The following is a 14,466-nucleotide window of genomic DNA, read 5'->3' on the forward strand; positions in this document are numbered from 1 at the left end:
GTTCATTCCCTTTCCTCTATAAGCCAATGAGTGGACCTAAAAGATAATTTTCTGAAATTACACTTTTTTTTTTTTTTTTTTTTTTTTGCATAGCTAAAGCTGCCTTAAACAAAAATAAAAGATTCTAAGGGCAACAGTGCTGACAAAACAGGACGAATTAGGAGCTGCACCATCACACAGCCTCAATTCTTTCTACTTTGAGCATTTGATAAAATGCCAAATAATAATACAGACGAGTTATTTATATATATATAAATTATAAGTTATTTATATATAGAGAGAGAGTCCATTAAAAAGCCAAAAATCAGCAGACCAAAGAATCATGACATAACAGATGTTCAAATGCAATTTTAAGTTCTCATCATTAGTGGCATATGATACAGATGTCATCATCAAAACATCGCTGTCTTTCCAATTTTGATGAGATTTCTATACAGCGTGTCTAGAGGAAATGCAGCATATTCACACTTATTTTATTCCCCAGTTTCCAGAGTCAGTAGGCAGACTTCTTATATTAGATTACTTTGATACTTCAGTGCTCCTTGATTACTTGACAACTTTGGTCAATTTTGTTTAAGTCATTCATCACTGTTAATTACATTGCCCATTGCCAAGTCCTCCCTTCCAATGGTGGTTTCAGCACTTATTCTTGTCTTTCTTCAACCACCTACTACAACTTCTTGCTCTCACTGCACCATCACAGCTTTGATTAAACTGTTTTTCAAGAACAAGGAGGTCTTCTCTACAAAATGAAAAACAAACATATTCCTGTAATAACTATAACCACATCATATAAATGGTCACTACCAGAATGGCATAATGAGGAAGCTGTCATTGACACATTATTTTCATTAGTATTGTCATAAGTTATACTTTTTAATTTATATTAATTTATATCAAAATAGTGGATTTAGAATAAAACATCTTAACAACTAAAAGCAGTTAGTTTATATTTTAAATTCCTACCTGGGATGACAAGAGATTACAGTCAATGTGCATTCCTTTCCCAGTCTTATACTTCTGAAGCAAGCCAGCCATAATTGCTCCACATGTATACAAGCCAGTAGCAAGATCTGTCATGGCTACTCCTACTCTAACTGGTTCACCACCCTAAAGAAAAGGAAGACAACACTCCAAATGAAATAAAAATAAACAGAAAACAAATAGAAAAGGAAAAGGAAGAAGAGGAAATAAGCAAAACATTACTTTGTTTTAGTATGTTCCACATAATTTTTATCATAAAAACTGTTTACACATTTCTTCATTGCAAGCAACAATAGATAAAAGCATCTTTGAGTGAACCAAAACATAGAAGCTACCCCTAAAAAAGAGGTATTCTTTCAGTATTTACACAATTCCATGCATAAAGGTGCTACAAAGCCTATAAACTGTAAATTACCTTTTATGCTACCTCTTGCTCTACTACAATCAATACTTCAACACACAAATGTTTAAAGGAGAGAGATAAAGTTAGAGACAACAAAACAGAAGCCAAACATCTAAAGGATTTCCACAGCACATTACCCCAGATGTATGACTATTTGAAAAGCAGAATCATACTTATTCATTCCTCTCAGTCTTCTCAGTTTGAAGTACTTTCCAAAATTTTTAAAGTGTAATTAATTTTTGTTCTCAGTAGAGAAAATTATACTTTGAAGATATAAAAATCAGTTATTTTAAGACTGTTACATATGAATTTGTCTTCTTGATTCTAGCACTTTCTTCATCAAGTACTAACCTACCTAATATTTCAAGGCTAACAGTTCCTTTGCCTCAGTAAAATGATAACCTTTATCTATTAACACTAATTTCACAATTTCCTCTTACAGAACACTCCTATACTTAAGTTGTCAAACTACTAGCACTATATTACTATGTTATTTTTAACACTGGCTTTCTGCAAAAGTCTACACAATTTCCATTCTCCCTTAGTGTGCCTAGTAAGATAATTCAGCATCTATCATCCCCCCTCCTCACCTAAATCAACTTTTAAAGTCCCCCCGTGCATTTTTGTGACAGGATTCATTCTCTAACTAACATGAAATAGATTCATTTACATTTTCATGTATGTCCTGAGAAACAAGAGATACGAAGCTGCTTTATGTGAACAGTGAAACTTTAAACATCTAGATATACCTTGCTTTCTTTGTGAAACTTTCCACTGTAGATAGAGTTTGACAGCACACAGTACTGCTGTAGCTAATATTATACTAGCTTCCTGTGCAAAGTAAGGATCTATAAAATAGCTTTTCTTCAAATAAATCATTTTAAAATAAAGTATATCCTCACACACCCCTGAAGCAATGTTACCACCCTTCTGGTAGAAGAACAAAACTGTGCTGGTAAGAGAAAAATCATTGGGTTGAACCCCAGTTAGGGACAACACCTATATCAGCAATACAAAAAGTGATCCACTATAAAGGGAAACTGATTTGAAATGACGTGCACAGTAGAAGTATTAATAAAAGTCCAGTAGTCCTTACAGAATGGAAATAACTTGCTGCAGCTAATATTAATCAGCAAGGGCTGTGTATTTTTCAACAGCTCTGAACAGTATATTATGGGTACTATTACGGGTACTATTTTGTTGTCATTTATTTTTAAGCTGAAGAATGGCCCCTCTGGTACTGTAGATTCTAATCATGCTTTTCTGCCTAGTGTCCAGTAAAACAAAACGTATTGCTTCAACAAGAAAAAATGCTTACTGAATACACTGCAGCACCATAAAGCTATCTAGCACTTTGTGTAATGATCCATTTGGAGATATAAAGGGAACTTGTATCGAAATTGTTTTCATTTCAAAGTTCAAATTATTGCCCTAATGAGTTTCATGAAATTTTCAAAGGAATATACATCTGACTGAATATGTTCAAGTAAAAGCTTTCTGTTCATCAAATTGGAAACCTGAATGAGGCATTTAACCAATAAAGTACCTACAAGTTATGTCTTCCAGGACAATAAAATTGTAATCAATATAAATTCAGTCCTTTTTGCATATTTTAATTTACAGCTAAAAATAATAATAATAATTAACTGAGTCTGGCCTGAAGCAGCAACTTTCAAATCAAACTGAATTTGTGGTATAGATATATATAAATATATATATAATGGGTTTGAAGTTTCATACACATTAGAATTTCAAATTTCACAGGTGCCATAACATTTCTAATACAGAGGTAATCAAGTACATACATATGAGTTGGAACTCCATGCAGATTTCCTTATCTGCACATAAAAACATGATTTAAAGGTAGTATTCTACAGTAAATCGATTTGATTTAGTCAATAAAAGCACACACATAGCTGTTTGTGCCTTTCATTCTTCAATACTGCAAAAGCTATAGTTTGATTTCGAGATTCACAAGACAACTTTGCTTGGAAGCCTTTCAAAACAGCCAGCATTAAGTCATTTCAGTAAGAGTGGCTTCTCAGAAAAAAAAAAAAAAATGGAAAAAAGGTAAGATTCTCAAGATTTCCTCATGAAGGAATCTTCTCATTTCTCAAATAATAAGATGAAACATGCACATAATTTTTCACTCCTTTCAACAGTTCTATTCCATGCACTAAATGTGATATTACTGTGTACTTTCGGCACTTGCCACTTTCATGTCCTATTTTTAATTATTTCACTATCTAAAATAAACTTGGAAAAAATAAACATTTCCACTGTGATCTACTGCCTGAAATTGTTATATACAGTAATGCAGGAAATGTTATGTATGCAATCAAATTAATGAAGGTTTAAGCTTTACTTAAATTCCTGTGCTAGTAATACAGAAATTTCATAGTATAATACTGGGAGCTACTGACTAGAACCATGTCTGCTCAGTATTCAATAAAGGCAGGTCAACAGCAACAGAAAACTTTCTTAGAAATTAAATCAGTATCCAGATGGCTGAAATAGGGTAAAATTTACAATATTAAATTTCCCTAAAATGCAGTTCTTATTGCTATTCTATCAATTTTAGAAATGTCAAGTACAGAACATAATTTTAATATCCTATTATTAAAATGCTTCATATGGTGCTGTAAATACAAGAGCTACTACGAAAGCACTGCCTCCTATCTTATTATGATGGCCCATGATGTCAGAGGTGGATGTTGGTGGCATGGCAGTAATGGCTGAATCTTCTTGCAAATATTTGGCTACATTTTGTTGTCACGAAACAGATAGCAGCAGACAGACAGCCTGACAAAATGACATCTGACATGGAAGTGAATGCAAAGCAGAAGTCTATCACTGAATTCCTCCATGCAGAAAAATTTGATCCCAATGACATCCTTGAATGCTTCCTGAATGTTTATAGAGACCAAACAGTGGGTGTGAGCACAATAAGGTGGTGGGTGGAGCATTTCAGCAGTGGCAGAAGTGACAGTGTGTCACCTCCCTGGTGCAGATTTTGACAAGCATGGTATGCAGGTTCTTGCTCATTGCTGGTGAAAAGGAGCAGCTAGTGGTGGTGACTATGTTGAAAAATACCATTTTGTAGTTGAGAATTTGCTTTATCAAACACTGCCATTTTGCTCTTTGTATCCAGTGTAGTTTCCATGGAAATAAATAAGAAGTATTCCTTTCAGATCAATGTACTCATTCATTAATGTACCATAAAATTAAGCAACTCACCGATGCATGTAGATGCCTTTTTTTCCACTTCCCAACTTTGTAGTTTGTCTACTACAGCTAAGAAATCTAAGGCACTGCAAGCACGCTAAACAGTTCATCTATTAAAGTAGTTTCTACAGAGCACTGTTATACTGATACTATTATGCTGATTAAGTACAACTACTGCGAGAAAATACAGAAATATCATAACTTTTCTTTCTTTTTTCATCAGTTTACAAGACTGACATTTTCAATTTACTGTAAGAAAAAAAGAGAAGAAATTATAATCTAGTTTACTAGAGTATGCTCCAAAGGGACATGCTGCTTTGAGGACTTTAAGTACAAATTCTTGTTATTAGGCAAAAAATAATAGTTTAATTACAGAAAAAAAGACACAAAAGTGAGCAAGGTTATTTTATCTTTACTTCAGTCATTTCTCTACATATTGCCTGAAATAAACTTTTCCTACATTTTTTTCATAGCTGTCTCAATTTAGAGTTCAAAAATGCTGAACAACATGCACAAATGTAGGACATGGGAATTTTAGTTGAAAAGACTAAATTTCCAAGTAATTATACAATATGATTTTAAAACCATTTTGGTCAAATTTCACTATAACAAAAGGCACACAACTTTGGAGCTACTGACCATTTAAGTCTTTGAAACAAAACTGTCTCCTTGTAGAACAAAAAATGCTTTATTCAGAAACTGATAAAAAACGTGACCAACTGCAAATGAGAAATAAATAATAAAACATGTTTTAGCATGTTTATTTTAATCATGCCAGATAATCGCTAAATTTGAATTAACTGTTAAAAGTCTCGAATGAACAGATGAAACTGTTACCAGCAATGATTACATCATTTCTGATTACATTGCCTCAAGTCCTGGGGAGGTGATACCAAAATGTGGATTTGCAGTGTAACACAATCCTTTAATAAAATCCATCTTCATAAGTGTCACTAAGTAATATTGCTCTCATAGCATTTGTAGTTTCCATTGTTCACATACCTAAAAGCCTTACAAAAGCCCTGCACTTTGTTTTTTGTTGTTGTTTGGTTTGTTTGCTCGCTCCCCTCAAACTTTCAACATCACTTCCTTTATTTATTTAACATTGCATGGCATATTTTGAAAAGGGCATGAAATTTCTGGCATTGTATTGGAAGCAGTGACCACTCAGTGACTGTGGTTAATACATATGTGCCTTACATATCTGAAGTAAATTTAAGGGCCACATTCAAGTTCAGCTTCTTGTATTCTGAGGAGGGACACCTTAAGAGTATTTATCATTACCGCAGCAGCAATGTGTTGGGTTTTTTTTGTTGTTGTTTTTTGTTTGCTTGTCTGTTTTTAACTTCTCCATAGAAAGGAGTAAAATAATTCTCTGGAGCATGGAGTTGTGATGCTTGCCATTGTTTTCGGCAGAAAATTAGTCTACTGGCAGAATATCATTCCTACAGTAATGTCCAGATCATCACGCTAATAATTTAGCAATCTGCTCAAGAAACAGGAATATTTGACACTAAGTACAGAAACTTGATGTGCTCCTTGCTTACTCAGGGCAGGCAAGAATCATACTTTAAAAATCTACACTACTTTTTGCAGACTATTAGGAGCACAGAAGACTATCTAGTGGATGTGACACGGAGAACAGACTTGTAGCACTACCTCTCTCAAGAAATGACATTTGGAGAACTCACTACCTATAGGTGATTCAAGGGCAACTTAGGCCACGGATTTTACCAGCGTTTAATGACCTATTTCACCAGCATTTTTCTCTGAGGTAAAGATGCATATTATATGTATCTATGTAATCCAGATACCAAGCTACCCCTGTAATACTTCCTGCACTGCTGTATGATCCGACAATCTTGGATACCAGTGGGAATAGCAGCACATAAAGCTTTTCCAGAGCCACTAGTATTATGTCTCTGCAAATTTTCAGGCAAGGTGATTGAAAAGTTAAAAGTTATCTGGATGGCTTCACCATTCCAACTTTTAAAGGTATTATGCATCTGCTATATCAAAGCAAAGGTGAGGCTTTCCATAAAAGTGTGGTTTCATTATCCAGCAGTTAATCTGTTACTGAAGTGATTGAAAGCCACACAGATTAGTTTAAGTACTGATAACTTATTCACTGGAAATTTAGGATGCCACTTTTCTTCCATTTTCTGTTTCTCAGGCATTGACTTAGTTCTTAAGGCTGAAATGAGATATCTCATGGGTAAAAGTACTACCATTTTACTAACTTCACAGAGATAAGGCCTCTTGTTGGACTGTGAAGGGCATACATAGCAGAGCTGTTTAACAAAGACTAGCTAACACCACAATGTGATTAGTACATGGAGTATGTCACAGACTTTACTAAATTTAAAAACTGAGCACCATACCTCATGCCCTGTGATATGCGTGAGACCAGAAATGGCAGCTGCAATAGAGTCATATCCACCTCTGTGAGCCATTGGACCAGTCTGTCCATAACCTAAAACAGAAAGACAGCGAACAGTAATTCAATCAAGGACCAGCACAACATACACTTCTTACTACTTTAGAATAAAATGGAACCAATACTTCTCATCAGCTTCTGTTCATAAGTTGTCCAGACTGCAAAAACAATTAACGCTATTTTATTTTAGTTATTCCTGGAACAATGCTTAGATTAAGCATCTATTTCTCTCCTGCGCAGGCTGGTGATGCATTTGATCCTAATTCTGGACAAGTTTGGTATCTCCACTTTACTTCATTATGTTCTTCCAAAAAACACTACGAAACTTTCATTTAGATCTTCCTGGATCAACTGAAGAGGTTACCAAATACAGAATTCAGTTTGACCTCCCTGTCAATCACAATACAGTCAAACAATTTAAGGCTGACATTACAGACCATTACTGTACTACTGTGCCTGTATAATGCAAAGAGAGAAGGCTAATTTCCTTTTGCTCTTTCTTTCAGAGAACTAGCGAACATTATCACATAAAGTGTAAGTCAACAGGGAAGCTTCTCCTGGAGAAGCTGACAGCCTGCGGTTTGGACCAGCACAATCTTTGTTGCGTAAACAACTGGCTGGAGGACTAGACCTAGAGGGAGGTGGTGAATGGAGTTAAATCCAGTTAGAGACCAGTCACATGCGGTATTTTCCTAAGACATTGGTACTGGGGTTTAACATTTTTATTGATGACCTGGACAAAGGGATTGAGTGTATCTTCAGTAAGTTTGCAGATGATGCTGTGTTGGGAGGAAGTGTCTGCCTGGGGGCAGGAAGGCCCTACAGAGAGATCTAGATAAGATGGATCACTGGGTTGAGGCCAATGGGACTAAGTTCAATATTACCAAGTGCCAGGTCCTGCACTTTGGCCACAACAACCCCAGGCAACCCTACAGGCTTTGAGCAGAATGGCTGGAAGACTGTGTAGAGGAAATAAACCTAGGAGTAATTGGTTGATGCTTGCCTAAACATGAGCCAGCAGTGTGCCCAGGTAGCCAAAAATGCCAATGGCGTCCTGGTTTGCAACAGAAATAGTGCTGGCAGCAGGAGCAGGGAGGTACATGTTCCCTTGTAATCAGCTCTGGTGAGGCCACACCTCAAGTGCTGTGTCTAGTTTGAGTTCTCTACAAGAAAGATATTGAGGTGCTGGAGCATGTCCAGAGAAGCGCAATAAAGCTGGTGAGAAGCCTGGAGCACAAACTGTAGGAGAAATGGCTGGGGTAACTGGGATTGTTTAGTCTGGAGACGAGAAGGCTCTAGGGAGACCTTATCGCCCTCCACAACTACCTGAAAGGAGGTTGTGGGTAGGTTGTGGTCAGCCTCTTCTCCCACATAAATAGCAATAGGACTAGACGGAATTGCCTTAATTTGCACCAGAGGAGGTTCAGGTTGGGAATTAGAAAAAAATTATTCTCTGAAAGAGTGGTTAAGTGCTGGAATTGGCTGCCCAGGGAAGTGTTTGAATTACCATCAGAAGAGGTCTCCAAAAAAAAAAACCATTAAGATGTTGGTTGTATTAAGGTACCAGGTTTAGTGGGGAAATACTGGTAGTAGGTGGATGGTTGGGTTGGACTAGATGATCTTGTAAGCTTTTTCCAACCTTGATGATTCTACAATTCTATGAAGCACAAGTATTTGAATTCTATTATTTAAACTAATAGAAAACGTCAAAGCCATTATGAGTCAGAGATTTAAATTTCTACTCCTTAAAGAGGTAGCAAATTCAAAAGTTCTTTTCTCTTTTCAGAAATATCTAGCAGAAATACCCTAATTAAAGGAGCAAACAGGAGCTATTACAGACAAGACTCTTATTATGGCTGGCATTTGTAATACAAAGTTTATGTATCACTCTGACTTGTGAGGACAGCATTAAACTAAATATATAGACAGATAGATCATCACGTATTACAAGAAAAAAATCTCTCAGTCTCCACATTTCTTTTATTTATTCTCCCTAAATAACACCATGGAAACCTGCTTGGTAGATGTGACAGTCAAGATTGGGTTTATTGCTCACAGCACAAAATTAAAAATTGTTACATGTAAAGGTAACCATCTTCAATTCCTCCATTTGGATCAATGTTATTCAGTACAAAATTCATAAGCAGCTACTAAAATACACTGCAAGTTATTAATGATCACTTCCAAACTGCAGTTAAAGTACTTCGTTACTCCAATTATTACTAATTAATTCATACCAAGCAAAACAATATCCAACAAATACACTGATTTCCACCACTGTGCAATGAAATTACTTGCTAGGACATTTTTCTGGGACATCTGGGAGCCAAGGAGGCTAAGGAGCTCAGCTTCTATGCTTAGTGTTACAAGGAACATCAGGATACAAAAGCCAGCACAAGGACTTCATCAACAAATCCACAAAACACATATTTCAGAAGAAAGGATTCACACTTCTCTTACATTCAATTCAAAAGCATACTGACTTTAATAATCACAAGTGAGAAGAGGAAACTACAGGTTTATCCAGTGTTATTTTGTTTCTCTGACAATGGCTGACTAGAAGACCATAAAGAGCAATTAGTGGCCTTTCTGTTCATATCAACACAGCTAAGTTCACAAAAAAGAAAAAAGAAAGAAAAAAAAAAAAGAAAGAAAAAATAAAGTCAGTTGATTTTCAAGCATGACTCGACTTGCTAATAAAATTTTGGGTCCACACAAAAATGCTCTGAGTGGCTCCAAGCATATATCGTTATCTCGCTGAGATGAAATGGAGCATTAAAACCATTTAAATATGTCTGGGTCCACTTCAGGAACAAAATCTTGCTCAATAATTAAAAAAAATAAATAAATACTCAAAACAACTTTAATTGAATAGTGAAAAGCATATTGAAGTCAGTGAGAATTTATGCACTGGTCTGAGTTATTAACAAAGAAAAGACATCTCAACACGTCTGCTCACACAAATGGTTTCACAAACAGAAAACATCTAAAAATTAAACATTTAGTACACAGACAGAAAAATTATGTTTTTTTGCAATGCTCTTCTGGTAATGACAAACATCCATCCTCCAAACGTTAAACTGAGGAAAGGTGACAGGCAGAATTTCATGCATTTTTCTAGCAGTATTTTAGAAATGTTGATTTTAAGTCCTTTTCCACACACAACAACAGCCTGATTTCAAGACAGAAATTATTTGATGCCTTTCAGGTTAATTTCACACGTCCTAAAGGAGAATCTAATTGGTTTTCAAAAGTCACAAAAAGATTAAAAAGGAAAGAAACATAACTCTGGTTTTGATTTAAAGTCTGAATTGACAAAGCTAGTGTAGAAGCAAAAATCTATTGTAGATGGTGTGGCACAGAGCCTGTTAAACTCCTGGGAAAAAAAGAAACCAACTATAAAATTTAAGTGACAAATAAGTATTTCTAAAAATGAAAGATCTTATTATCTAAAAAAAATAAAAAATAAGAAATAAAAAATAAAAAATAAAAAAATAAAAAATAAAAAATAAAAAAATAAATAAATAAACATTATTGAGTTAACTACACAGGTCAATGGAGGAACCCTGTTCAGATATTTTAGAAATAACTAAAAATAATAAATATTTTTTAAGAAAAAAGGCTTGAAAGAGGGCACACTTACATTCATAAAATCAATGGAAGGTACACAGATCTCACTGTAGCACACATACATATGTACACTTATATTAAAAAATATATATATTAAATACCAACTGAAGCACATGTTTGTCCAAAAACGCTGTGTTCACATTTGAATTCAATGTGCAAAAGCACAAATTTGCAGTCAAAAAGTTAAGCCTAAAAACAAATTCTGCTTATTATAAACATAGTTCAGGCTTTATCAGCTTTAACTAATACATAAAATACCTTTGCCTAAAAAGACAGTCTCTGCTAATTGTAGAAAGAATAGGCTTCAGAGAGACGGTCTATGAACATAGCTGATTACACTCTTGCTCTGACCTCCTTCTAGTGAATTGTAGTACCAGAGAATTTTAGTTAGAGAATTTCCAAAATAATTTCACTTGGAGAAGGGACTGCATGAATAATTAGCCTCAGCGCAGACACATCTCCATTTTCTGAGTCTGAGAAAATACTCAAGGCTTTTGATTCCTGTAAAATGGAATCTGAAATTTAAAAGGAAAAAAAAAAAAAAGAGTGAAAAAAAAAAAAGAGGAAATTGTACCCTTGCCCTTCCAAGTCCCTATTCTATAATATTGATCTGATACCTGCCACATCTTCATCTACCTAGATCTCACAGCTGCTGCATATAAGCTGCTTTATTCTGCTGCAAAGTACTCATCAGTTCAACAGGCGAACTGACTGTGGGACACAGTATCCCCCTAGTGAAACCTCCAGTCTGTCCTGATCCTTCAGCTAAGTCTCTCTTCTGTGTGATGAAGGCTTCCTTAAAACAAACAGAACATGATCCACTTATAAAGAACAAACTGAGCTGGCTACTTTGCATCAGCTTAGAGAAAACAAGGGCCCTTGGTGGTAGGCATGTGCAAAGTGAACGCCATAGCTTTCCGCAAGCAATCCTGTATTCCTCAGGACATACCAGAAAATAATGGCGAAGTGACCTTTAAGGCTACACTTAGCATCCCCACTTATTCAGAAATTTCCATGTGGCTAAAGACAAATTTGCAGTTGAAATATTAGAGAGTATATTTTTAACTAAGATTGCCTGAATCTCTTTTTGCTAGTATGCAGCGCAACACACACTGTATGAATATTCAAAACAAGACACGTAACACGACAAGGGATACATCCCCTCCCACATATACTGGAGCATACAACATTTGAAGTTGTACAAAATAACACATGGGATGGAAATTGGCTAATATGGAATAATAACGCAAGTCACATCTGCTTTAGAATGCCTGCAGTTGCTTGAAGGGCAAATAGTCAATGTAGAGCAACAAGAGAAAACTTGAGACACCTAAAAATATTAATATAGTAAATCTGAAAGACAATCAAAATGTATCAAAATAAACACTAAATTACTAAAACTAAAACCCTCATCACAAGTTGGGGGCTTACAGAGGAAGTAACTATGTAAGACAGTAATTGCAATCCGATGAAGATTTATTTGGTAAAGTGAATTCTCAGCAAGTAAGCCTCCCATAAACACTGGCAAAATATATCCATTTCAGTTAGAGACAGAGGTGAGACTGCTGCTACTATCTGATTAAATTACAGCACTGTTAGTACATCACAGCAGCTGCTGACAAATGGAAGGACTGAGTGTTTATAACAAGAAAGATCAGAGAGACCTAGCAAAATAAAGACCTTCTTTAATGGGAAATAAAACTTAGCTGCTTATTAGAAGTTGGAGACACATTCCTGCCCTGATGAAACGGAGCCAATTAATATGAAACAGAAGCCACTTCTGACATCATGAAGGTAATCATTTCTGTGATTAGTGTGCGAGTACCATGTGAGGGCACTTAAGCTTTGAATCATACCATGGGAAAAATGATAATATTTACAGGCATCATACAGTGTTATTTTTTCCCCAAATTTTTATATGTCATAACAAGTGACTGCTAAGTTTATCCACTTAAACACAATCAAAATCGTTAGAATATATTTATCACATAAGACACACTTTGCTTTGGAATCCACACTAAATAATTCTGTTCTGGGACAGAAATAAATATTATGAAGTGAGAAAGGTCAGGCTGAAGATTAGGAAAAATGCAACTACGGTAAAAGCTGCTAGGCTGCACAAAAGTGTTATTAGTGAAGCAGCCAAATGCCAGATGGTCAAAAATGTCACATTAAATTTAAAAATGGTAGCAAAAATTGTTTCCAAAGAAAGCTCTGTTAGAAAAACAGACTAATGTGTCTTTCCAGGTTGAGCTTTATAATACCATGTAACCTACAACATAGCTTTCTTTCATTTTTGCCAGATGACAGTGGGATTTTTAGCTACATTTATGGCAGGCATTCTTCACAAATTTTAAGAAAGCAGGCAAACAAAATAAACAACTTTGTCCCAGACGAACTTCCATGTGTTTGTAAATCACATGGCATTCCAAGTTGCATACTGAACATGCATTTGGACACTCCAGATTGCTTACTTAGGGGCTACTGATGATATGATGACAGAAATTCCTACTAACGTGTATAAAGACAGTTCATTCTGACTAAGAGCCACATACAAACATCTGGGACAAACAAACACCAATGTGTTGCAACATCTCCACTGAAACAACATGCACCTTGGAAACAATATTTTTAGGCAGGTAACTGTTGATCCATACAGGTTTTCTAGAAGGGCTAAAAATACTTCTTTATTCCTCAGGCTGTTGTACACTTGATTTGTACCTGATGAAATTTAAGAGTTTCCCTTGGATCCACAGTTTGCCACCTCCAAAAAAGCAGAGAAAATTTTAAAAAATGAAATAAAAAAAGCAAGCACAACTAACAACATAGAACCTGGAAGGAAGAAAAATACAGTATTACTGCAACACCTGAAGCTATCGCTCTCATTTCTTTATTACCATTTGCTTTCAAGCTATTGATGGCCAGGTAATTAGCTTCTGCAGGAAAGTCTGAATACACTATTATCTTGTGTCATAAAAATAACAGTCCACATTTCTCATGATGATCTTTGTGTGAAATATTCAGATCATATGCTAGAGAAAACCAAAAGCCATAATTTCTGCACTTCTTCATGATTTGATAGCATGATAAAATTTTATAGGACAAAATATAAAACACATTGTACTAAAAAGAGAGAAAAAAACAACACGGAGACATGCTGTCAACACAGACAAATTCCTTGTAGCTCAATTCCCACATGACAAATGACATTATAAAGTCAGCATGTATAGGATATTCTGAGCAAAACATAGACAAATATGTTCACCATAGGCATTTCTACAAATAGGAACTAAACACTGTCACAAATTCAATCCAGATAGATGGCTATCCCTGCTGAATAACAAATTAATGAGAAACACCCTTTTACTTGTTCTACTGCCAAAAGAAAACATTCAATTAAAGACAGCTTACAGCTTTACTTAATAAAGATTAATGAAACAAGCAGAAGAACACAAGCAATTCTCTATAATGAAAAAGCCAAAATCTAACAGACATATTATATGAAACTTTGCAGTGTCAGAGCTGCCAAAGAAGTTTGCAAAACCAGTAACAACTTGGAAAATGCTTGCCATGTGTTGGTCAGAAGGAAAGGAAGTACAACTTCCTGGGCAGGCAAGCTTACGGGAGATCAGGACTGATATGATGAAGGTAAAGTCAGAGCAAGCTCTCAGAAGAGATGAAAGGATCAAAAAATAAACTTAAGTCAGCACACAGAACCTCACCAACAATCTGATAAATACATTTAATTTTTCCACTGATGACTGTGAATGCATACGGTGTATCAATT

At 35.4% G+C, this 14,466-nt stretch overlaps 1 protein-coding gene across 4 annotated transcripts in view; it reads right to left on the bottom strand.

Annotated features, from left to right (window-relative positions):
* The window catches only part of SUGCT (succinyl-CoA:glutarate-CoA transferase), a 331,487-nt gene that overhangs the window by 269,439 nt on the left and 47,582 nt on the right, over positions 1-14,466 (bottom strand). For all 4 annotated transcript variants that reach the window (XM_032442546.1, XM_015854946.2, XM_032442545.1 and 1 more), the window contains exons 7-8: positions 6,994-7,085; positions 967-1,110 (exon numbers count right to left, since the gene is read on the bottom strand). In XM_032442546.1, the coding sequence (XP_032298437.1) occupies positions 967-1,110; positions 6,994-7,085 (236 nt within the window). The remainder of the gene's footprint in view (positions 1-966; positions 1,111-6,993; positions 7,086-14,466) is intronic.

The sequence above is a fragment of the Coturnix japonica genome, chromosome 2, assembly GCF_001577835.2.
Source record: "Coturnix japonica isolate 7356 chromosome 2, Coturnix japonica 2.1, whole genome shotgun sequence".
Lineage (NCBI taxonomy): Eukaryota > Metazoa > Chordata > Aves > Galliformes > Phasianidae > Coturnix > Coturnix japonica.